The following is a 25698-nucleotide window of genomic DNA, read 5'->3' on the forward strand; positions in this document are numbered from 1 at the left end:
GATTGAGTCCACTGTCAGCAGGTGGGGGTAGATACTGAACTATTATTCCAGAGGACAAGCAAGATAGCATATTTTCCCATCATGATGTCCTTTGACACAGCCCTTGGCAGAGATGCCCCCAGTGTTCTATTTCTAGAAGACTTTTGGGTATCCATGCATGCATGTTCCCACGTACCATTGTCACATGGGACCTGGCAGTCATTTTCTGCACAGCTCAGAGGATGCTGCTTGTAGTCTCTCCCTCGCATGTCATTTTGTCAGCTCTTTTTTTTCAGAATGTTCACCCAGTTCTGTGGCGGGACAATATCCCTCAAAGCCACTCATTCTTGGTGCCTGTCAAGTATGAGACTGACATAATCTGATCTATCAATGAGGCATCAGTCCCTATGACTCTTGAAGCTGCATTGGGCATCTTCGATTCTGCACCAGGGACTCATATTGACAAGCTCTGATGTTCATTGGATGGAGGCCAAGAAACCGGCATCAGTCCTTCTTTCAAGCACTGACATGCTCATACCTGAGAAGCCCCTGTGCCGAGAGATCATTCTTCTGGACACTAGAGCCTGGACCAGACTTTGATTTGGGCCCTGAAATCTGAGGATAAGACCCAACTGGCTAGGCCCCAGCTCTGACAGGTACTAGACCTGAAGGGCCAGATCAGGCTACCAGAACACTTTGTGGCCACTTTTAAAAGCAGGATAGTGGGCTAGGTGGACCATTGGTCTGACCTAGTATGGTTATTTTCTTGGCAGATGTAATGACAGCATTGAGGGCAGCATTGTGTACCCTGATAGAGCCTTTTTTTCCCCCGGCGTTTGGTTTTTCAGTCCATCAAGCCTATATTCTGCAAAGGTTTTCTCTGCATACGCCATCTGCCTCTCAGTGGCAGTCGAAGGTTTCTGGGTCCTTGTAAGCTTCTTGGCCTCTGCAGTTGAATACTGTGAGTGAAGGAAGATGTTCTGAACATGTCTGAGGTAGGTTCTTGGGTTCCTCCATCGTCCCCTCGGTGTGCATCAGGCTTGGCAGTAGCTTCACTACCTTCTGGTTTTTCTGTGGGAGTTAAGGTGAGATTAAGGCTGATAGAGGAAGCTATTCCTATAGCTGTTAACATTTCTTTTTCCTCCAAGGAGGACTTAACTTCCATTGTGGGTGAGGCTCTGAATGATCATAACTCAGTCACTAAACCCCTTAGTCTCTACTCCTGGGCTAGCTAGCACACTGGAAACCACCTAAAGCGTTCCCTGTACACGAGGCTATGCACGTGCTCTATTTATTTGTTACATTTGTACCCCACATTTTCCCACCTGTTTGTCGGCTCAATGTGGCTTACATAGTACCGTAAAGGTGTTTACCAAGTCGGTTGATAACAAATACAAGGTTATATTGTGGACAAATGATGTGGATGTGTGTCAGGTTCCATGAGGGTCAAAGGAATGAAGGTTGTAGATTGTCCGGTACGATCATTGGTTATGCTGTGTTGCTGGGTGTGGGGATTTACGTTGGATCAGTGGGGTAAGCCTTTTTGAAGAGAGTGTTTTTTAATGATTTCCTGAAGGTTAGGTGGTTATGGATTGTTCTCTCAGCTTTTGGGAGTCCATTCCATAGTTATGCGCTTATGTAGGAGAAGCTGAATGCATAGGTTGTTTTGTATTTAAGTCCTTTGCAATTTGGGTTGTGTAGGTTTAAGTGTGATCGTGATTTGACTTGGACCACCCCATATTCCAGTCTTGGGGTGGCCTGGGCCACAACTCACCTTCTATTACTTAGGACGAGCTTGGGAGGCTTACATTACCTTAAGTTGATTGGTGGCTGGAGACACAACCCCCCTCCCCCTCCCCCCCCCCCCCCCCCCCCCAAAAAAAAAAATACCGGAAGGGTGGAATGGCCTTAAGGGATGTGCAGGATGGGATGTTTGGGGTCATCTTGACATGTCACTGATCTTGCTCCCTGTTCTGCTGGCCATAGATTGTCAAGCCTAGTTGAGCCCAGAGCTTAGCTTCGCAGTCCCCAGTCACACTTGGTCCCACTGTGAAACTTTGGCTCGGTCCTGCAGGGCCTTGCCTGAGGGGTGCAGGTCTCTATCCCCTGCCCACCCCTCTTGCCTGTTCACTCTGGGTGTGTTCTCCATAGGCTCCCCCTGCAGCTCCCAGGCTTTTCAAAAGTGCTCCCTTCAGAAGCACATATACCAAATCATCCTATATAATAATTCTCATCTTCAACGTTCTGTCTTGCTGCCTGGGACCGTGGCTGCTTCTGAGTTGGTCTGCTAGGCTCCGTAGGTCAGGCTGACATCACCGTAGCCATTATGATGTCAATTTCAGAACCCGGGGGGGGGGGGGGGGGCATGCCTCACAGCTGATCCATGTCCAGAAGAGGGTCGCTGGACATGGGTGGCTGCAGGGAGAGAGGAGGGTCGCTGGACATGGGTGGCTGCAGGGAGAGAGGAGGGTTGCTGGACGTGGGTGGCTGTGGGGGAGCCGAAGAAAACCTTGCTAGTGCCCATTTCATTTGTGTTAAAAACGGGCCTTTTTTACTAGTAACTCTAATAATTCACATGACCTGACTAGCTTCATGGCCTTTGTTAGGGGCTAATGCTATTGTAATGTACACAGTAGAGAACTTGCCTCTAGGCGCGGCCAGGGACAGAGATGCTGGAGCAATGGGTCATGGTAGGCTGGGACAGTCATGCAGGCCAGTGTGCATCTGCCACGGGGTAGGGCATGCTGTCAGCACATGCTGCGCAGCCTTAGAGCCAGCAGCTGAGCAGGGGTACTGGATTATTTTTCTAGTGTGTAAATGTGGGTCATTGTCTGTCTTCTGCCTTTCTCTCAAGTGAGCATTTTATAGATGCTGTTCCCTTCCCCTCCCTTCAGCACAAAAATGGATACATTGCTCTCACTTTGAGTAAGAGAGGATTCTAATTGTCAATTTGTCCTAGCAGGAACAGAGAAATAAAACATAAATTCCATGCTGGTAGGAAGGCATAACACCCAGCCCTCGCTGGAGAGTGAAACCAGATTGCTTCTCTTCTCCCCCCCCCCCTCCCCCCAACTAGACCTGTCCCTGGAGAGTGCTGCTGTGGGTATATCCAGTGGTTCTGGACTTCAAGGAGGCCTACTTACTAGCATCTCTTTAGCCCTATCACTGGCATGTTCTTCATCTTGCAAGTCTAGGGTATCTTTCAGTTTCAAGTGATGCTGTTTGGGTTAGCTACTGTGCCCAGAACATTTTCTGAGAAAAGAGGGAATATGGGAAGTGACGTCACGATCCCTGATGGCTGCCTGAATCCATAGCTCCGAGGCATCTTCACCATTAATTAGCGACATCAGCGTCCATCTGCCTTGATTTTGGGGTTTTAAACCTAAGTGGGTTATATTTAAGACTTCCTGAATAGAATCCGCTGGCTGAGCAGTGGTCATGTTGGCGGTGCGTAAAGAGAGCGTGTCGGCTGGTAAAGCTCAGATGCCATGTTTCGTCCGAGCGTATTTCGCGCTCTTGATTCTGACTCTGCGCTGTCTACAACGGAGGCATGTACTGCGACATCTTCTCGGGGGTTGTCTAAAGATTTGACCAGTTGCCTTACCGAGATTTGGGACGAGATCAAGGCGTCCAAAGAGTAGATACTGGATCGTATGGACGTTCTCTGTGTTGATTTGCGGGAACTCGGTGGCTGCATGGAGGAACTAGACACGTGTTGAGGCCCAGGATGAGCTTTTGAATGTGACGGATGCCCGCTTCACGAATCTATTGGCTTCATATGAGGAAATGCAACAAATTGGATGATTTGGAGAATCGTAGGCAGCGCAACCATCTCTTTTTACGTGGGGTCCCTGAATCGGGTGATAAAGATGTGCCTACTATTGTCCGGCTGATCTGTGGGAAGCTGCTGGTGTCTGAGGACATGGTGATAGAGCACACAGGGTGCTGGGTAATCCGGCAAACAATCGACCCCGGGACATTATAGTCTGCTTTGTCTCTGGTTTGTAAAAGAGCAGGTGTTGCAGCAGGCTCGTCAGCTGACCAGTGTGGATTATAATGAGGCAAGAGTCACGGTGTTTCAGGACCTGTCTCACTTTGATTCAAAGGTGTGCAATGAAGCCTGCATTAGATGTGTTCATCAAGAACAAGATTCCATACCGCTGGGCTTTCCCTTTGCACTTTGTTTTACAGCTGAGGGGAAGATGCATCGTCTTCGTCTTATAGCAGGTGTTTGGAAGATATTAAAGGAGACGGGTCTGACCACTGAAGCTTCTCCGGTCGACATGAGTTCTACTGCCAGAGCCAAGCTCCAACAATGGAAGCGAGTTGCCAGCAATTCTAAGAAAATTAAGCAGCTAAATGCACTATATGTCTGGTTCAGTCATTTGCTTATGTGCAGGGGCTAAGAGAGTCACTCTGATATATAAATATTGGTTATTTGCTGTTTGGGAATGTATCTGGAGAATGCAAGGGGGGGTGAGGGGGGTGGGGTGTTTGAGGGTTATGGGTGTTTTGGGAAGAGGGGAGGTGAACGTGTTTGGGTGAGGATGGTGGTCTGTTTGTGGTGGGCTCTTCCTTCTGTTTTCCCAGATAGTAGTACTGGGTTTACTGTCGGTTATTTTGTTGGTGGGGGAAGGCAGGTGGTGGGGGGGGGGGATTCGGTCTGGGTGTGAGGGGGGGGGGGTTTGGGGGGTTCTTTTCTCTCTCTCCGCCTTCCTTCATGCTCTGGTTTGTCAGCTTTTTTGTTTGTTTGCTATTATATTGAAGATTAAATGTGTGGGGGATTTAAAAGTTTGACATATAATGTTAAGGGTCTGAACTCTCCACAAAAGCGTCGGAAACAATTTAAGGAACTATCATTCCATAAAGCACATGTTTTATATTTCTTCTGGAGACTCGCTTAAAGCAAGAACATGAAAAATTCTCATCCCATCATCATTACCCATATGTCTTTTGTGCATCTGCTGCTGATGCATCGAGGAAGCAGGGAGTTGCAATCCTACTTCATTCATCTTTGCAGGTACAAGTAGTGAAAGTTCGGCGTGACTCTTTGGTTAGCTTTTTTTTTTTTTTTTTTTTTTTGCTTACAGGTTTTATTGAATAACTAGGAAAAAATGCCCGTTTCTGAGCGGAATGAAACGGGCGCTAGCAAGGGGCCCCCTCCCTCCGTCCCTCGAAGCTGTTCGCTGTGGGCCGTTTCGGCCCTCGAGTGTCAATAGCTCCGCCCTCGACGTCATGACGTTTTGACGCGAGGGCGGTGCAGACACTCCAGGGCACACCGGATATCTCGGGCGCCTCAACTTCCGTGGAGGCTTCAGAACGTTGGGGTTGCCTTTTATATATATAGATTTTGCTTTCTCTTTGGTTGCAGTGTATGCGCCCAACAATTCTCGGGGGGGGGGGGGGGGATTTTTTGCTAGGCTTGGTAAATCTGTTCAATCTGATCCCTATGGTAAACTGGTCTTGGGAGGTGATTTTAATGCATCTTTTGACCCGGCCTTTGATAGGTCTTGGGCTGTGTTGACGCTTCATAAAAATTCTAAGGCCCTGGGAGACTTGGCTCAGACCTTAGCAGTATGTGATGTGTGGGGTTTGGGACTATTCTTTTTACTCCCATTCACATGACTCTTATTCTCGCATTGATTATGTGCTAGTGGACGTTTCTTTGGCTTAGGGGAGTTGTCTGTCTGGAATTAGTCCCATTACTATTTCGGATCATTCCCCGGTTTGGGTTTCCCTGTTGAAGGGATAGTATTGTAGCTAATTATTGTACACTCCTGAAGGAGTACCTTGATATAAATTTGGCTTCTGGACCGTCTTTGGGGATCGTTTGGGATGCGTTGAAGGCAGTGACGCGGGGTATATCTTACAACAGGCTAGTGGTCGGGCTTGGGCCCGGTGAAAGGATGTTGCCGATTGTATTTCTCAACTGTCTCATTTGGAGGATCTTCATAAGTCCTCACGTTTGATTGCTATCTTGAGGCAGATTTAAGCTCTCCGGCTGAGATTAGACAATATTTACTCAGACCAACTGCAATTTATTCGGGGCCATCAACGGCATCTTCAGTACTTTAATCATAATAAACCGGGTCGTTCATTGGCCCTTAAATTGAGGCAGCGTAGATTTGAGCATACAATTCTCAGTATTGGGGATGGCAAGAATACAATGTTGTCTAAATCTTCTTTGATTCGTCAGCAGTTCCTGTCCTTTAAGTCTTTATACTCTTGCCAATTCTGCAATTCGCCAGGATTCTATTGGGTCCTTCTTACCCTCTCAGAACTTACCTTCCTTGACAGAGGAGCAGCATTGTATGTTAGATGGTGCTATTCAGGTAGAAGAAGTTAGTTATTAGGGATTTACCCATTGGGAAGGCTCCAGGATTGGATGGCTTACCAAATGATTTTTATAGGATGTTTAGAGGAGAGCTTGCTCCTCTCCTGGTGGAGATTCTTAATGGTATTCGGGAGGGGGAGGCTCTCCTTCCCTCTATGATGGAAGCTTGGATAGCGGTGATCTGGGCAAGTCACTTAACCCTCCATTGCCCCATGTAAGCCGCATTGAGCCTGCCATGAGTGGGAAAGCGCGGGGTACAAATGTAATAAAAATTAAAAAAAAAATTCCGAAACCTGGCAAAGACAAGACGGAATGCGCCTCATACCAACCTAAAGATTATAGCAAAGGTCCTGCAAATCGATTAGCTAAAGTCCTTCCTGATACATCCAGATCAAGTTGGGTTTGTTCCTCAAAGGCAAGCGAAAGATAATGTTCTTTGGTTAATTTGCTTCATGTAGCTACAAAGTCTAAAATTCCTGTGTTGATCGTGTTCACTGGCCTTTTATGTTTAGTGTTATGGCGCAAATGGGATTCAGTTCGGGATTTAGGGATTGGACTCCAGCCCTTTATAATTCTCCTAGAGTGTGTGTGCGAATTAATGGTGGTAATTCTTCTCTGTTCTCTTTGTTTAGGGGGATGAGGCAGGGATGCTCTCTTTCGCCAATGCTATTTGCTTTGGTTATGGAACCTCTCGCTATTGCCATTAGGTCTAATCTTAATATATTGGGCATTGTAGTGGTGGTCAGGAATATAAGCTGCAATGTTTGCTGATACCTTGCTTTCCTTAACCAAAGCATTACTTTCTATGCCTAACTTGCTTAAGCTCCTGGTGGAATATTCTGCAGTGTCGGGATTTAAGCTTAATATGGCTGTCAGAAGCTATGGCCATTGGTATTCCCAGCCCAAACTTACAGGCTCTACAGCAAGCTTTTTCTTTCTGGTGGGTAACCCGTGGTATTAAATATTTGGGGATTCTTCTTAGCCAGAATTTTTCGGGTTTATTTTAGGCTAACTACCCCCCTCTTTTGCAGGAAATATATAAGGATTTGGAGGCTTGAAGCTCTATTGAGCTGTCATGGTTTGGTCGGATTGCCTCATTGAAAATGAATTTGTTGCCCCATTTGCTGTATCTATTTTAGGTCCTCCCTCTTAGTTTGTCTCGTAATTTTCTGTCGGGTGTTCAGGATTGCTTTATTTTTTATTTTTTTCAATTTGGTCGAATAAAGGGCGCGTCTTGAGAACTTTGTTATATAGGGTCAGAAAAAGGGTGGTTTGGGTGTTCCGAATGTGTATTGGTATTATAAGGCAACTCAGGCTGCAATAGAATGGTTTCATGCAAGTTCCCGAAAACGATGGATCGATTTGGAGCAGGATTCGATAGGCTTATGTCCTCTGCGTTCCTTAATGTGGCTTCCTCGGAGACACCGTTCTTTGGGCGGGGACATGTCCTTCGATTTTGTCAACTCTTCATTATTGGGATGGTTTATTTGCTAAGCCTGATCAGGTCTTTTCTAAGCTTAGTCCAGTAACAAATAACCCCCTTTTTCCACCTGGTCTTGAGCTAGGGCCATTTCTGAATTGGTTTTCAGCTGGTCTGGGACAATTTATAGTGATGGAATTCCTCATGGCGCAAGAGGGGGTGATCCCAATTTCGACTGCTTAGCCCAACTTTTGTAATGACTTGTTATGACTTGAGCTTGGTGACAGTTTGAAGCATCTGACTTTATATATAAGCATTAATATAAAACCCATGGAGCATAAAAAGTGTAAGTAGACCATCACTGAAGTGACGTTGGAGAGTATTAATAAGCTATGTATTTCATGAGCTAACTGGCCCAGGTCTGGTGCTCAAGGCATAATTGCAATGCAGTGCAATCAAACATACGATGTTGGCTTTATATTATAAAACTCAATAAAACATTTTAAAGTTGGGGGGGTGGGGGGGGAAGCTCAGGATGGTCTCCCTGTCTGGGCATCCTTCTGATTTTATTCAGGAAAACGATTGGCTATGGTCTTTGGACTTAAAGGATGTGCACCCCCCCCCCCCCCCCCCCCCCCCCGATACTTCCTTCTCATCAGAAGTATCTTGTGTTTCGACTGGGAACACTACTTCCAGTACTGTTGCCCTTTGGCCTTGCGTTGGCACCCATTGTCTTACCAAATGCCTAGCAGTAGTTGCACATCTCTGCAAGTTTGGGGATGCATGTGTTCCCTTACCTCCACGATTAGCTGGTTAAAGAGCACATCGGATGACTGTGCTCGGGAGTCCATGCGGAGGATTATTTGGGTGGAAGAGCTACTGGGGTTCACTTTAAACTACCCCAAGTCCCATCTTCATCCTGCCCAGCAATTGGAATTCATTGGAGCGCTGCTCAATATGCAGAAGGTTTGAGCTTTTCTTCCAGGCCCTAGAGTAGACACTTATTAAGGTTCGAGTCTCTCAAGTCACGGTTCAGATGTTGACGCTGTTGGGCCACATAACTTCCACAGTTTGACTCAATGGCCTTCACATGAGATTAGCCCAGTGGACCGTAGCCCCCCAGGGGTGTCAAGCTATGGGTGATCTAGCAGATGTCATTCATGTGTCTCCAGAGCTTGTTCAGTCTCTGCTCTGGTGGACTTTTCAATCCATTTTGATTCTGGGACTACCATTCCAAATTCCTCAGCCTTAAAAAGTTCTGAAAGCAGATGTCTCCTGGGTTGGGGAGCTCACTTAGATGTTATTCACACTCAAGGAGCCTGGTCCTTCGAGGAAACGGGTCTTGATCAACCTTCAGGATCTCCAGGCGATTGGAACGCTCTAAATCCTTTCAGGGATCAGCTCGATGGACCCTTGGTCTTTTCCCAGTGTGGCATTACTTATGTACTAAATTGTGCTCACAGCCATGTTGCAATATATTACACCAACAAGCAGGTGGACACCAGATCATGCCCTTTGTCAGGTCATCCAGATGTGGTGCTGGACTTGCCAGCACGGCACGTTCCTTCAAGCCATTTATCTGGTGGGCAAAAATAGTCCGCCCGACAGGCTGAACAATTATGCAACGGCACAAGCTGTCTCTTAGCATGAGAGATTGCGAGATCTTCCAAGTGTGGGGCACACCCTCAATGGATCTCTGCCACTCATCTGAATCACAAAGTTTCAGGCTCATGGCAGAATAGCGTTAGATGCCTTCTGTAAGCGTATCCTCTCCTACCTCTTGTGGGGAAGACTTTGCTGAAACTTGAGCAAGACCATGGGACGATCTTGATGGCACCTTACTGGCCACGGCAGATCTGGTTCCCTCTTTTTCTGGCATTATCCTCCGAAAAACCGTTGATATTGGACTGTTTTCTGATCCTCATCACACAGAACTAGAGATCTCTTCTGAATCTCAGCCTTCAGTCTAAGGCCCTTACAGCCTGGATGTTGAGAGCCTAGAATTTGCTTCCTTGGGTCTGTTGGACGGTGTCTCCTGAGTCTTAAAAGATTCCACTGCGGTGGTGTTTCAAATGGGTTTGCTGTCTGGTGTGAGGGCAAGGCCCTAGATCCTGTCCTGCCCTGCATAAACTCTTCTTGAATACCTTCTACACATCTGTCTGGTCTCAAGACCAACCTCCATAAGGGTTCACATCTGAGCAGTGCTGTAGAGGGGTTTGCTTTTGTCAGAGCCCCCTGTCAACCCTCCTCCTGTGTCATGGGACCTTGATATCATTCTCACCCAGCTGATGAAAGCTCTTTGAGCCATTGACTTCTTGCCATCTGGAGTACTTGTCCTGCAAGGTCACTTTCTTGGTAGCTTACTTCAGCTCGTAGAGGCAGTGAGCTTCATTCAGGCTCTAGTAGTGGATGCACCTTGTGAAGAAACTGTTTTTCCTATCTTAAATATATCTGAAGCGTTTGGCCTGCAGATGTTGCATATTTATGCTTAAAACTAAGATTGACTTCTCTTTATAGTTGGCACACAGATAATAGGAAGTGTCTGTAGTGATGTAACCAGTTTTGATTTGAAACTTGATTGTTCTGGGCTCTGATTGGCTGGAGTTTGAAATTAACCAGCATATGCTTGAAGCTTTGTGAACAGATATGTTCTGATCTCCCCAAGTACTTTCTAGGAAGTATGCAAATGTTTAATTTTTCTAAATTGATCCATTTTTCAGTTACTTGTTACTGTTTTCTATTTACACACTTTTTTTGTCCACTGTTCTAAGTTCTGAGAAAACACATTTGTTCGTTCTGCCTGTCCGGACTGAGAGAGAATCCCTGTGGTTTGTGTTGGATATGTGAATGCTTTCTGGGAACTGTAGGACCACTGGGAGTGTGGCTCAAGTAACCTAGAAATCACTGGGGTTAATTTGAGAGCAGGAGACTCACCCAGAGGCGGTTGTGACTTAGTGGGAGGAGGGTGCTAGTGTAGAGCACAGGTGCAGGTGGACCTCACCTGTGCTGGGTATAGTCTGTGGCTGTGGGGTAACCCCCGGTGGGTGGCTAGGTGTTTTGTGACACACCTTGTACGGAGTTTTATCACAACAGAGTAGTCTTTCGCACGTACCTTAATTTCCTACCTAAGGTCATGTTGGAGTTCCATCTGAACCAGTCAGTTGTCTTGCCAACATTCTTTCCCTGACCTCATGTCCATCCTGGCAATTGCACCTTGCACACCTTGGACTGCAAGTGAACATTGGCCTATACTGTGGAGCAGACAAGGCCATACAGACAGTCCGCCCAACTTTTTGTTTTGATCCCAACAGGATGGGGGGTCACCATCAGGGAACACACAATTTCTAATTGGCTGGCTGATTTATTTTACACTTGTAACCCGCCTATCCAAACATCTAGGTGAGGTACAATAAAACATTCAAAAAAAAAAAACCCCAAAAACTCGGAACCACCTCCCATCAGTCAAATGCCCTAGAAAATAGCCAGGTTTTTAGCAATTTCTTGAACTGGGGAGCAGAGCCTGACTGACGCATAACCACTGGTAATGAAGTCTACAAACGAAGGACAGCAAATAAAAAAAAAAAAAAAAAAACGAACGATTGAGACTACTCCTGATAAGGACAAGACTGCAAACTGAGCACTAAGGCCTCAGGAACAACACCCTGCCACACTTGGAACACCAATAACAAGTTTAAATTCTTCAATACGCTGCGCCACAGGCAACCAATGCAACAACCTCAACTGAGGCGTGATATGCGCCTCCTGACACAAACTCGAACCCGTACAGTACACTTCTGTTCAACCTGCAAGGCCTGCAAAGTTGTATGCGGCAAACTGCACAATAAAGCATTACAATAATGAGGTGACACAACTGCAGCACAGTACAGAAATTCTCGGGGGGGAGGGGGGAGGAATGTCTAGATATAATCTGCAGTTTAAAGAAAATAACCTTGACCTTAGCAGCCACCTGTGGTCTAAAAGACAGCCTCGTGTCCAAAATCACCCCTAGACTACAAAGTGAGAACCACTGGCACAAAGACAGTATCTAACTCATCCAGAAACAGGACATGGTTCTCCTAAATTGTACAACTGCAAAATTAACGTCTTCGCTATGTTCAACGAAAGAGACCATTTGCATGCATCCAGATTTGCACTCCCTGAAAGTCCTCACCAATGCAATGCCATCTTTCTTGGAAGAAACTGGAAAAAAAAAATTGAATATGATCCGCATAGACAATAACTAACCCTCATACCAACCAGCACCTGACACAGGACGCATATACAAATTAAACAAAATTGCTGATAAACCAGGAGCCTTGTGGCACTCCAGAAACTACAAGTATCCACCACAAAACAGAAGTATGCCGAGTCACCTGAAAGATCTGTCGTAAAGGACCAAAACCAGTCCCAGAACCTTACCTCCCATCCCTAAAGAGAGGCATTCTAACCAGCATAGCATGATTGACTGTATTAACAAATGGTATCAACAAATACTGCTGCCCCCTGCTCAAGACCAAGATGAATTTCATTAGTCACTGTAAGAAGTAAAGCTTCCATATTATGTTTAGATCAGAAGCCAACAAGACCCGTTGCTGTACAAAATCATTGAGTTGACAAACTACTAACCTGATCCACACACAACAATGGCTTCTTCAATAAAGGATGCACAACTGCTTTCTTCAGTTTCAGGAACTTGGCCTTGGCCAACATCTGGTTAATAACCAGAACCATAGTCTGCAATATCTGATCTCAAAGCCTTAAATATTACAGAACATGAATCCGACACACAAAAAGAATTGCCTGATTTGTTGTGATTGCATTTTTCACTTATGCCAAGGTTGGGCTGACCCTGGAGGGTCATGTAAAGGCTCACAATGTCAGAGCCATGGTTGTCAGTAGCCCACTTGCAGTCAGCCTCCATTGAAGAGGCTGTGATGTCTAGTCCACGCGTTCACATCTCATTACTGCCTTGAGTATGATACCTGAAGCGACAGTTCGGGCAGGTAGTGTTGTAGAATCTGTTTGGGGTCTAGAATTCAACTCCACCCCCCTGGAGTTACTCTGTTCAAGGCTGCGCTCAGTTTGTATATAGTTTCATGTTAGTCTGAGTTATGTCCTCACTGTTGCGAGGCCTTATTGACCAGTGTTTTCTTGTTTTCGCTGAGCCTGGATGCTAGGGTTACTCCTGTTGTAAGAATTAATGGCATGCTTGTTCTCAGAGAAAGCAAAGATACCTGCAGCAGGTATTCTCAGAGGACAGCAGGTCTTATATTCTCACAAACCCTCCTACCTCCCCTAGGAGTTGTCTCCTATTTTTTTCTTTTTTATGCTGTAGTATTTAACTGTGGTAGCCACGCCTTTGCGGCGGGCGGCAAGGCATCCAGGCATGAGCGGTTGAGTATCTTGCTTTCCACAAGCTCTGATGGTGGTACACAGTTCTAAGAATATAAGGTCTGCTGTCCTTGGAGTCAAGTAAGTATTAGGGTCATGCTCGCCCTGGTTTTAGTTACCAGGTATTCTCGTCCGGGGCGGCCATATTTTATTCAGAGTTCCAGGTGTCAGTCCAAGCAAGGTTTCGGACCTCCAGGCTTTGTACTGTCAATCCTATGGATTTCTCTTGAGGAGGGGCAGTGTGCACATCCTGCCTTTACTTCCTGTAGTGGTTTCTGCCTTTTTATTCCTGCTTTGACATTTGCTGTGTACTCCTGCACTATCTATTTGGAAGTGACTGAGTTCTGTTGGTCATTTCATTTGTTAGTGCTTTGCTCAGGACCTGTGGCTTTCAAAGCCACAATTGCTCGTTGGGTCAAGGATGCTATTGTCTGTATATTTACTAGCAGGTAAACCACTTCGACCATGTTCCAGGTGCATTCTACCTGAGCTGTTGTAAGGCTGTTATATGGTCGTCTTGCATACCTTCTTTAGGTACTGTTGATGTCTGTTCTGTTGGATGCATCTTTTGGAATATTGGCACTATCAGCGTGAGCTTAAGTTTCCCACCATACTTAGATTGTTTTGCTAGATCCTAAGAGTCTCTGGATTCATCTGCTGCATATGCTAAGAAATGAGTTTTACATGATTTTCTTTCCTTGAGTCACAGCAGATGAATACAGAGGCCCACCCTGTTTTTTTCCAGCAGGTCCTCCATCTGCTGATGCCCACAACACAAGTCTTTGGATTCATCTGTGACTAAAAAAAAAACTTATCTGGTAAGAATTTTTATTCCTTAGTATCTGCAGCAGATGAATCTAGAGACTTGTGCGATGTAACAAAGCAGTCTGTAAGTAGGGTGGGAACCTTGAGCCCCCACTGATAGCACCAATATTCCAAAAGATGCATCCAACAGAACACCGTCAAGCAGTAGTATCTGGAGAGGTATGTAAGGAAGATCATGTCGCAGCCCTAATTTTTTGGTTTTGGTTGATGTGTAGTAGTACCTTAAGGGGCATATTTATTAAACTTTGTCACAAAATGGGAAAAGTGTTTAGTAAAGCTGATCAGAGGGGATTCTCTTTCCTCCCCCTCTTCACACTTGAATTTCATATGAACAATATTTGGGATGGGGTAGAGAAGAAACAAGGTTTCAGCTGCTAGCTTCTAGATTCAGTGAAAATTATCAAGGCCTTCTTTAAGTTATGCACTAAAGTGTCATGTAGGTGGCATAGCTATTGACATGGCAAAAAGGGCGCACACTTAAATGAAAGTGTTTAGATGTTGACATATTAGTGTGATAATGAAATTTTGATGCCCAAATGCTGTTCGTTTTATTTTTATATCCCACATTATGATAATCAGGTTCAATGTGTCTAACAAAGTGGTGCTTAGCATGCTGCATCTAGGTGCCTAACTTGTGGCATCCAGTTAGAGAATTGCCCCCACATCAGTGTTTCCCAAACTGCTCCACGGCACCCTGGTGAACTCTCAGGGGTGCTGCAGGGCAGATGGGAGCTCACATGCTGAGTGCCAGAAGTTGAAGGGGTGCTGCTATGGGCGCCCGTCCCCCCCAATTGGTGTGGTATTCACCTTCCTCTCTCCACCTCCTGCCCCTGCTTGCTCACTGTGGGCTTCCAGCCGTGATGTAAGTGTGGCCTGCCCCCGAAGCTGCCTCTGTACAGCGTCCCGCCTATGTGGGAATAAGTGGCTTTACAAAAGGCTTCTGGGGCAGGCTGAAGGCAGCACTTACACATTGCTGCTAATGCTGGTGGCCTGGAAGTTTGGAGGCCTGCTCCTGCCACTGGACTCTGGCTGCTCACTACTCTGCTCACAGAGAGGGAGGCCGGGCTGCAGGACATCTGGATGGACCATACATGTCTTTATCTGCTGCCATTTACTATGTTACTATGCTCCAGGCTCTTCATCCTGCTCTCCCCAGCTAAGCTCTGGTGGTAAGTGGGAGAGATATACATATATATGGGTCGAGGGGAGGAGGAGATGCTGCGTGGAGAGGGAGAAATGTTGGACATAAGGGTGAAGGAAGAGATGGTGCATGGGGGGGGGAGAGAGGGAGACATGTTTGGTGTGGGGAGATGGGCGATAGAGACCTGTGTGTGTGGGGGGGGGGTGCTGTGAAAAATTGCTCACACTTAAGGGTTCTGTGAACCAACCACTGCCCTATATTTTTCTGTAGTAGGGATAGAGAATATTGGGTTCCTTATATGAAAGACCCGAGACAGATGGAAGAAAAGGCTGTACGGAATAGTGACAGCAAGAAACCTAAAATTCCAAAGATGAATTAGGAGTTTCTCCCCCTCAAAACCTTCAGCACCTAGGTTGCTTTAGCCCTACTGTACTGCAACATCAATGGGTATTCTAACTTTATTCTAAAACTAAATGTCCTAAAATAAAAATATTTGCCCTAAATGCCATGGGGTAAATTGACAATGATTAGTACTCGCATTTGATTTCATTTTTCACAGTAGCAAACAATGAATTTTTGTATAACACTGGTAAATATCTGGTAGTGGGTTCCTTCAGATGTCTGAATATTTGAGATAGGAGGTTCTTTTTTTTTCTTTTTAATGACTAACTCTGAAATCAGGGTCTGAGCCAGGTAACTTAAATTGCAACTACTTGGACATTTTTCTTATTTTATATCCTTTTCCAGCTTGGCTTGCTGCAGTGATCTCAGCAAGGGTCAGTGCAGCAGGCTGCCTTCATAACACCAGTCATGGACCCAAGAGTTTCCTACCAGATGTTGCTGGTATGAAGTCTGCCAAATGTAATTGGTATTAGTTGTAACATGAGCAGATATAACATGCTTGCAGCAGTTTTGAAGCCAGCTTTGACTGCAGAATTGCTCCTTTCTTTGCAACAGGTAGTGTCTGTGACCACATGAGCATCCATTGCCATTCAGTGCCACCAGCAAGAAGTTGTAAGTGGAGTGATGCTAGAGGGCTAGAATCCCTAAGCATGAAAATTGAGTTGTGCAGGTTACTTCCCATGCTTTGCAGTGTTCACTAACTCCTCTTAAAAAAAAAAAAAAAAAAAACTTTTTATACCGAAGGGGTCATGTTGACAAAAAAGTGAGAGCAAAGATCATTGCTGGTCAAAGTAGACAGCCTGATACTGTTGGCCTGGCTGCTCAGGTGCATTGAGTAATTTTGTGTAACTAAAATAGTTTCCTCCCCTGCCCACACACATTCTCTCCCTATTCCACAGCTTATCTTCCCCACATATGCTCATCTAATTCCATTCCAGCTAATCTTAAATCGCCATCCCTATCTTATTTCCACCAGTCAACCTTTAGTCTGTCTCCACTTGAAACCGCTTCAAGCTGCTGTGGGGCAGTCTGGAGTGAATGAATTGGCTTTTATGTCCTAGTGTATTCCTATATGTCCAGAGTAGTAAATGCATTCAATCCCTGTCAGCTAGACTTGATACTCCTGCATGATAAAACTGGGCTTCTGGAAAAATGCTTTACAGCCAAAAAAAAAAAAAAAAGTCAACTTCCTAGAAGTAGTTCAGTTACAACTCGTACACACAATTCTCTAATAAAATATGACCATAGAAAAAAGCTTTTTCTGTATTTCCTTGTTTGCCCATCCATGCCATGTGCTATTCCTCCCTTAGAGATCCTATGTACTTGAGTTCAGTGAGTCTCTACTGGGAGGCTGTTCCATGAGTTCACCACCCTTGGTTACACTTCCCTTTCATCTTCATTCTGTGACCTCATTCCAGTACTAAATTGGTTTGACTCGGCATGTCATAAAATAATGATTTTAGCTAACTTTCCTGATTTTTCTGCGTTTCCAAGAGTCATGACCTGCTAATGAACTCCGTGGTCAGGAATGTTTCCAAGGTGGTCTGGAATGTCTCCTTATGCAGAGGAGCTGATCATGGAAGCAGTGTGAATTCATTACAGATGGGCTACCAATTAATTTCTATACTGTTTAATGTCTTAGGCAGTGGGTCAAGATTTAAATTTATTTGGTACTTTCAACACTCATTGAATATCTGAACATCTTACAATCTTAAGCACAGAAAAAGGGAATCGAGGAGAGCTGCAAATAAAGTGAAAAAGGGAATTACAGTGTTGTATAGGAAGCAGGAGAACAGCTACACGATCCCCAGCAGGCCTCATTGGCACCTGTAAGCCTGTTTATATATTAAAAAAAAAAATAAAAAGCAACTTGTCAGGCAAAGCAACATGCTTGAAAGTGAGAAGGAAGAATCCCCAGACTTTTTCTGTTTAGCACCTAGCAAGTTTAGTCCTGGAGAGGGTGGTACCAGCTCTGTAAAGTCTGGTTCTGTCAGCATCAAGAGAATCACTAGACAGGTGTCCAAGGTACTGTCTGTATCCATGACAGTGCATCCTGCAATACAGTGTTTCAACTTGGTTACTGGCACTGCACAATAGTGGCTGGTTTTGGCACAGTCTCCAACTGGATTAAGCCAGTACACAAAAACAGCAGTACAGTGTGTCTGTTAGTCTTGGTTTTATAAGCCAGAAAGGCTGTAGCAGTCTGAAATCAATTTAGATGGCTGCTTTGTTCAATGATGGCCAAGAAAAATTGGCGTTGTTATGCTCCACAATACCCCGCTGTCTCCTGCCACAAAAATTGTATTCTATGTTTGCTCCATATATTTGAGTTGCTGCCTTTTTTCTGGCACCACATAACTTGGTGAGTTGCTCAGTGACTTATCTCGTATGCTGCTCTCATGAGAGTGGTGAAGTTAAGGCAACATGTGGTACAGGTAGAAAACAAAACTGCCAGGGGGCCACACTTGTGCCACCACTGGTCCTCTGGGCAATCTTGCTATGAATGAGGTAGCCAATAGGTTTTGGTTTAGTCCTGATCTGCTCATTAGTCCAAACTCAGCTATCCAAACCTATTTTCAAATCAGATATTGGATTTAGGAACTCTTCTATAGTTAAGACGGTAGCAAGGGAGAGAGGAGACAACGATAGAAATGTTTACATATCTCAAGGGCATTTATGTACAGGAAGAGATCCTTTTTCAAATGGAGAGTTCTGGATTGAGGGGGCATATGACAAAGTTAAGAGGGAATAGGCTTAGGAGCAACCTAAAGAAGTATTCCTTAGCATCCCTCCGGACCGGACCAGGATTGGATTGTTGGGTTGTGCCCGCCTACCAGCAGGTGGAGACTGAGAAAAAACCTTAGCCTCAGTATTTTCTCAGTCTCCCAGCAGGTAGGAAGTCTCTCTCTCTCTCTCTTTTTCTCTATAAGATATTACAGATATATTTATAATACTTCTTCTGTGCCTGGAATCTTAATTAGAGGCTTGACAGGGTTTCTTTTCTTTCTTTGACAGCCTCTGGGGTGTTAAACTCGGGTGTCTCGAGTCCACCCCCCTTCCTCCCCATCTCCCTGGCTTAGCAGGGAAGGGCCGTCCCTTTCTCTGGAAAGGTGTACCGTCTTTGGGAGAGGCAGCCACTTTTAATAGGCAGCTGTTTTTAAAGAATTAAATCAAGTAAAAGAAAATTTAAAAAATTAATTCAAATGAAAGGAATTTAAAGGAAGTAGTTTTTGCTTTCCCCAGTCTTATAACGAGCAGGTAGCTCTTCTGTCTTATTCTGTTTGAAGAGTCTTTATTTTCTTTTCTGGCGGAGCTATTTAAAAAAAAAAAAAAAAAAAAGTGAAAAGTCAGCGTCTGTGACTTTAATCGGTGGTTTTTTGTTATCTTCATTATTTTTCCTCTGCTATCCGGCGTTGTTAGCGGCGGTAGTTGTAAAAAAAATAAAAGAGAGGCGCGAACTGTTAAGCGCGTGCTCGCTCTTGGACAGGTCTGTATAGCTTGGGAGCTGTATTGACGGTTCCTGTCGGGCCAGAGGCTAAACCATGTTTCCTTAGCGTCCCTCCGGACCGGACCAGGATTGGACTGATGGGTTGTGCTCGCCTACCAGCAGGTGGAGACTGAGAAAAACTCTGACTCTTGAGAGCCAATAGGAGCCCTGGCCATGTGACCTTAGCCTCAGTATTTTCTCAGTCTCCCAGCAGGTAGGAAGTGAGCCCTTTAGTCTCTCTCTATCTCTTTCTCTTTTAGAGGTTCATAATTACAACAACAATAATACTACCTCTTCTTCTGTGCCTAGGAATTCTCTATTAGACGCTGGGCAGGTAGGAATTTCTTTTTCCTTTTTTTTACAGCCTCTGGGGGTGTTAAACTCGGGTGTCCCCGGGTCCCTCCCCCCTTCCTCCCCATCTCCCACATGTAGCTGGGAAGGGCTACCCTTTGTTTAGAAAGGTGTATGTCTTTGGGAGAGGCAGCCACTCTAGAAAGTCACAATTTTAATGTGCAAGCTCAACTGTTTAAAAAAAAAAAAAAAAAAAATGTATATACCCAGGCTGTTAACGAACAGGCAGCTCTGTGCTAGTCTACTTCTCTTCAGCACTGTCTTTTCTAACTCGGGGAAAAAAAAAAAAAAAAGAAACTTAAGAGAATATTTCTCTTTGGGGATTGTACTTTAAAAGAGTTAAAACAAATAGAAGGAAATTACGAAGAGAAGCCCTTTTTTTCTTTCCCCAGATTTTTCCTGGCAGTCAGCCCGGTTGTGATTTATTATGCTTGCGGAGTTTTTTTCTTTTCTACTTCAGCTGTGAAAAAATAAATAAATAAATAAAAGATTGGAACAATTTAGTGTTTTAGACTTTAAAGGGCGATTTTTTATTTTCACAATTATGTTCCTCCGTTTTTCTGGCGTTTTAGTAGCTGTGAATTGAAATTTAAAAAAAAAAAAAATGGCGCGAACCGCTTCGGCGTGCGCCCGCTCTTCTCCGATCGGTCTGAAAAGCTCAGGATGTGCTGCGCTGTCTGTTAGCGTCGGAGGAGAGGCTAAAGCATGTTTTTGCTCGGCACTGGAGGGTAACTTTTTGCTTCCTCTACCAGCGGCAGCGATTTCCGGCTTCTTCGTTTGCGATCGCATCTCCTTTCATGTCCTCCGTGTTTTTTCTTCTTTGATCCTCGTTCTTTTACTTTGGGCGCGCTAGGTAGCCATGTTTGCCTCCATCTGCAGTTCCCTTTATGAGGCAGCGTTTCTCCGGTTCGGTTTTGTTTTTCTCGGGAGTGTAGAAGGAAACGGAGATGTTGTTTCTGGGGTAGTCTGGGGATTTGCAGCAGACGGGTATTTCCCTCGGGTCTTTTCTTCTTTGGCCCAGGGTCTGGCCATGGGTCAATGACTGCTTCTCTATACTATATGTTACATAAAGACTCATGTGGGCTCTTTGGAGCAGGGATTGTCTTTCTGTGTGAGGTGTTCTGCGCTGCGGGCATCTGGTACCGCTATACAAATGTTAATAATAATTATAATAATATTTTGCTTGTCCCTTATGTTCTTAATGTCAGGTCACCCTTTAGGAGATACCTGTATGTTTTGGTGTCGATATCTTTTGCTTTTGTATTTGGTCAGACTGTTTGATATTTGTGTGTGAGTAGATAGAGCACAGTGAGGATAGAGCACAGTGAGGACCTCTTTCACAGTATTTTTTTGCCTTTTCTCATGTCAGGTATTTGATTTTTGTGGCAATTCAGGTAGCTGCACTTGCTACAGTCCTGTCTACCAAGCTCCCAATCATTCAGCTGCCTTAGCAGGCATGCTTTATTCATGTCTTCCCTTCTTTTCCAACTGCCTTGAAGCCTCTCATATTTCATTTTAGCTTTCTTCTGGTTTTTACAGGACATATGGTCACTTAGAGAATAAAGTCATCCTTTCACTTAAAGATAGTGGACGGTCCTCAAACCATCTACTCGTGTTTTTCTCTACTCTATCAGTTCAGCATTGGCAGATTATAAACATCCTGGTTTGGTCCAGTATGCCTATATATACCATCTGCTATCTCTTCCTTTTCCTTAGAGACCTGATGTTATATCAAGCTTTCTTGAATTCAGATACAGTCTTGTCTACATTGCCTTCACCAAGTGGCTGTGGCACAACTTCACTTTTTTCATTTTCATTCTATGCGCCTTCACTCCAGAGTGTTCTTTCAATTGGAAGGGGATTCAATCACTTCCTGTGTATTTAGGCCATAGGTACATAAGTATGGTTATGCTGGGTAAGGCCTAAAGTCCATCAAGTCCAGCATTCATATCTAATGGGCATAGGTACATAAGTTTTGCCATTCTGGGGAAGCTCAAATGTCCACCTTTCTACAGCCAGAACAGCATTAAAAAAAAAAAAAAAAAACCTCTCACGAGAGTATCGAACAGAAATCTCTGCTCCAAAAGCAAGGCTGTGCAGTAATTCTGCAAACTAATGCATACAATATTTGTCATGGCTGTTCACCACTAGGAATACTGGGGACCCTGGGCCTAGGTTCGGTGTTTTAACCTGAAACAAGCTCAACATTCATATCTATTGGGTGTGAGTCTGGTACTACTACTACTACTACTTAACATTTCTAGAGCGCTACTAGGGTTACGCAGCGCTGTACAAGTTAGCGGAGAGGGACGTTCCCGGCTCAGAGGAGCTTACAATCTACATCTCAGTGAGGGAGGACGCATGACCGTGGTACGTGGATTAGTGATATGTGGATTAGGGAGATCCAAGAAATTACAGGCCGGTGTCTCAGATGTTCATACTGGGACAATGTTTTTCTGTCCGGAGCGTACTACCATAGCTGGTGGACTCCTGTATTCAGAACTTTCTATATTCAGAACTTACCCAACTATGGAACGCCATAGAGATAGGGTTGGAGTTTGTAGCCCTATTTCACTGGTGTCCTTGGTCACCCTTCCTCTTCTCCTCAGGATCCAGAGAATGGTTAATTTTTTTTGCTTATGCATTAACCGGTCATTTTCAGCAGTACTCTCTCTTCCGTTTTTATAGATCTAAGAGGATGTTCATTGCGCTCTTAGGGTCATTTCATTCTTACCTAGACGACTGCCTAATTGGAGAAAGTCTTATCAGCAGAGTTCTCAGGTCACGCACCGGGTGTTGCATTTCTTACAGTCTCTAGGTTGGGTGGTGATTGTAGCCAGGCCTCTCATTTGATCTCTCATCAGATATCTCTGATTTTCTCTTTGTTTAGTCAGGTTGGCGCACAGTCTTTTGTCTCCTCTGGAAACATCCCAGTTTATATTTTTCTTGGTGACCTTGGGCCTTCGGCCATTTCCTCACTCTATTCTGCGGAATGCAATTTTACTTTCTAATGCACAAGAAGGAATTTTCCTTCATCCTATTGCGCTATTTAAGTGTCATCTAGTTATCTCAAGAACCTTAGTTCTGTCATTGAGATGCTTCGTGCAGTACACTTTTTGGCAGAAGCTTGGCCTCAGCAATTCTTTTTACCTTCGGGTGAATTTTGTTTTCCCTACTGACAAACAAGGCGGAGAGAGCTATGTTGGTCCTTGCCATGGCAATGGGTTATGTCTTCCGCCAAGGAGGAGTTAAGAGTATACTCTTGAGTTTGTACACATTTTTTCTTAGTTGTGTCACCCTGCATTTAGGTGAATGGACTCTCATTTTTTCAGCCTTACTTCCTTACTGCGACACTTCAGGGCTATCTCTTTTTGCCTTCAGGCTCACGAACATTTCTTGCTTCTTCCGTTCAGCAACAGTCTTGACGGAGACAGGGACAGATGCCAACGTCCAGCAGGGGTTTTTCAACCTTCTTTATGCGTTTCTTCCGTCATCTCACTAGCAGAACCAAGGCGCCCTTCTACATCCGGACCCCCAGTCACTCAAACTTAGGGCGTGGTTACTGGGTCCGCAACATCTTTGATATTTTCGCAGGAAGTACTTCAAGTTTTAATTGCTTCCAGACAGAAATCTACATTAAAGTCCTATGAATCAAAGTGGCGACAGTTCACTCTGTGGTGCTCCTCTCGCCACTTCATACCACAAACAGTACCATTTTGCATGTTTTGGAATGTCTTCTGCATCTTGCGAAACCTTGTCTGTCTTACTCCTCCATTAGAGTTCATTTGGCAGCTCTATCAGTGATGCATGATACTGTTGACAACCGCACGCTTATGCAGCATCCACTGTCAAAGCGGTTTCTTAAAGGAGTCCTGCACCTGTACCCCCCGCTTCGTCCACCAGCTAGGTGAACTAGGTGAACAGACTCTTAAAGTTCTGTTTTCTAGTAGCCATAATTTTTTCTATAAAGTTTTCCTCTTCAAGCAGGGTTTCCTAGTAACCATTGCAGCAAGTAGATCTATGTGTGGAATACTTCTACGGTTGGTAACTTCTTTTTGGTCTGCTGTAGTTTAAAGTTTTCACCTTTCCCAATTGGTTTTTTCTTATTGGTTTTGTCCTTCTAGCCAGTAGGAGTAAAAGTCTTTCATTGTTTCTAACCCGCTATATCGCGAAGGATCAAGGAAATGAGAATGTCTATTTCTCTTCTCGCTGAGAGGGCAGTTCCACAGCGTATTACAACATATTCCACAACTTCAGAAGCGGGCTCTATTCTTACTATGGCGATTTTTGGTGCTCTCGGTGCACATTGATAAGTTGGCAACTTAGTCCTAGTTTCATTTTATTTTTCTCATTGGGTCACACTACATGTTAGTTGTCGCCAGGTGGCCTATGCAGCATGAGCATTTCTCTGCAGTTTTCATAGGGTCCCTCCCTTCAGATTACTGCTTTGGTACTTCCCATCAGTCCAATCCTGGTCCGGTCCGGAGGGACGCTAAGGAAGGAGAAATTAGATCTTACCTGCTAATTTGCTTTCCTTTAGTCCCTCCGGACCGGACCAGGCCCCTCCCATGTTCTCTCTACTCTTTAGCTTCTTTTATTAAGTAGAAAGTGTATTCAGTAGGAAGAGTATTCATTCCTTTACGATTCGTGGAACAATACTATATATATACAGAACTTTACCTGGTTTATATTGCTGGTGAGCTCAATTGCTGGAATCTATCTATAAAACCTTAAATACGCCATACCACTTCTCTGGTGAGAGTTGTGGCTGAGCTCAGTTGCTGGAATATCTATAAAACCTTAAATATGATTTACCACTTTTCTGGTGAGAGTTGCTGGTAAGCTCAGTTGATGGAATATATATAAAATCTTAAGTGGGCCATACCACTTCTCTGGTGAGAGTTGCTGGTGAGCTATAAGACAAGTGAGCCATACCACTTCTCTGGTGAGAGTTGCGGGTGAGCTATATTATACGTGAGCCATACCACTTCTCTGGCGAGAGTTGCTGGTGAGCTATAGTACAAGTGAGCCATACCACTTCTCTGGTGAGAGTTGCTGGCGAGCTATAGTACAAGTGAGCCATACCACTTCTCTGGTGAGAGTTGCTGGTGAGCTGTAATACATATCGGGCCATACCACTTCTCTGGTGAGAGTTGCTGGTGAGCTCTGATACTTGGCATTGCCAAGTGCTTTGTGGCTGCTAGGATTCCATACGGCACAGAAGGTCTTTCTTTCCTGCTTTGTTATTCAAATACTGAGGCTAAGGTCACATGGCCAGGGCTCCTATTGGCTCTCAAGAGTCAGAGTTTTTCTCAGTCTCCACCTGCTGGTAGGCGAGCACAACCCATCAGTCCAATCCTGGTCCGGTCCGGAGGGACTAAAGGAAAGCAAATTAGCAGGTAAGATCTAATTTCTCCTTTGTGCGGCATCGGAGGTTATCTGTTTTTCAGCGGCACGGATTTCCTGCTTCTTCGTCAGTCTGGTCAGTGGTTTTCTCCCCCAAACTTTATTCTTCTCATTTTGGCGTGCTTGGCCGCCATTGTTTTGCCTGCAGCTGCAATTTCCCTTGATGCGGCAGCGTTTTTCTGCTTTTACTGTGTTTGGCTGTTTGTGCAATGGAAAGGAGATATTGTTTCTCCGGTAGTTGGGGCAATTGGTAGTATATTTTCCCCGCAATTAATTTTTACATGTATTTTTCAAGCTATTAAAAAAAAAAAAAAAAAAAAAAACGAAATGTTACGATGTGAATGGCGCTCATTTTGTTTTTCCCTCTGTTTTTTCTCCGCCGGGGACTTTTTGGTTGCTAGCAATGTTGTGAATTAAAGTGCAGCTCAGTTGGCGATTTCTTTGTTCTTGGCAAGACTCCGATTCAAAGTGCAGCTCAGTCGGGAATTCTCTGTTTTAGACATTGGGGCGAATTAAATTATATCTCAGCTCCAAAATAACCATTTTCCTATTCCTTTCCCTTGTGTGTGATGTTTGGAGGAAAGGTCTTTGCTATTGTCTAGCGCAGTTTTTATGGAGGTCCAGTGTGTGTCACTCTGTGTCTTCCTCATTTCCTGGTGAATAGGACTACATTGTCTAATAGTCAATTGATTAGTACTTTACAAATCTGGCCATAATATCTTAGTTCCTTTCAAGCATTTCCCTTCATGGCTATGATGTTATACAGTGTTTTAAGAACTTAACAAACATTTTGTATGGCATAGGCTAACTGGTTCAGGTGCCATTGTTTGGTACTTTACAATGCTGGACATAAGATCTTAATTCCTTTCAGGAAATTTTCCTCCGTGGCTATGTTCTTATACAGTGTTTTAAGATCTTAACAAACGTTCTCTAGAGCGTAGGCTATATGGTTCAGATGCCAT

At 44.6% G+C, this 25698-nt stretch overlaps 1 protein-coding gene across 4 annotated transcripts in view; it reads left to right on the top strand.

The window, feature by feature from the left end:
- DDX3X (DEAD-box helicase 3 X-linked) overlaps window positions 1-25698 on the top strand; it is a 118271-nt gene that overhangs the window by 24580 nt on the left and 67993 nt on the right. For 2 of the 4 annotated variants that reach the window (XM_030202342.1, XM_030202343.1), the window contains exon 4: window positions 16048-16104. The exons of the other annotated variants lie outside the window; for them this stretch is intronic. In XM_030202342.1, the coding sequence (XP_030058202.1) occupies window positions 16048-16104 (57 nt within the window). The remainder of the gene's footprint in view (window positions 1-16047; window positions 16105-25698) is intronic. 4 annotated transcript variants of the gene reach the window in all.

The sequence above is a fragment of the Microcaecilia unicolor genome, chromosome 4, assembly GCF_901765095.1.
Source record: "Microcaecilia unicolor chromosome 4, aMicUni1.1, whole genome shotgun sequence".
In the NCBI taxonomy this organism is placed as follows: Eukaryota; Metazoa; Chordata; class Amphibia; order Gymnophiona; family Siphonopidae; genus Microcaecilia; species Microcaecilia unicolor.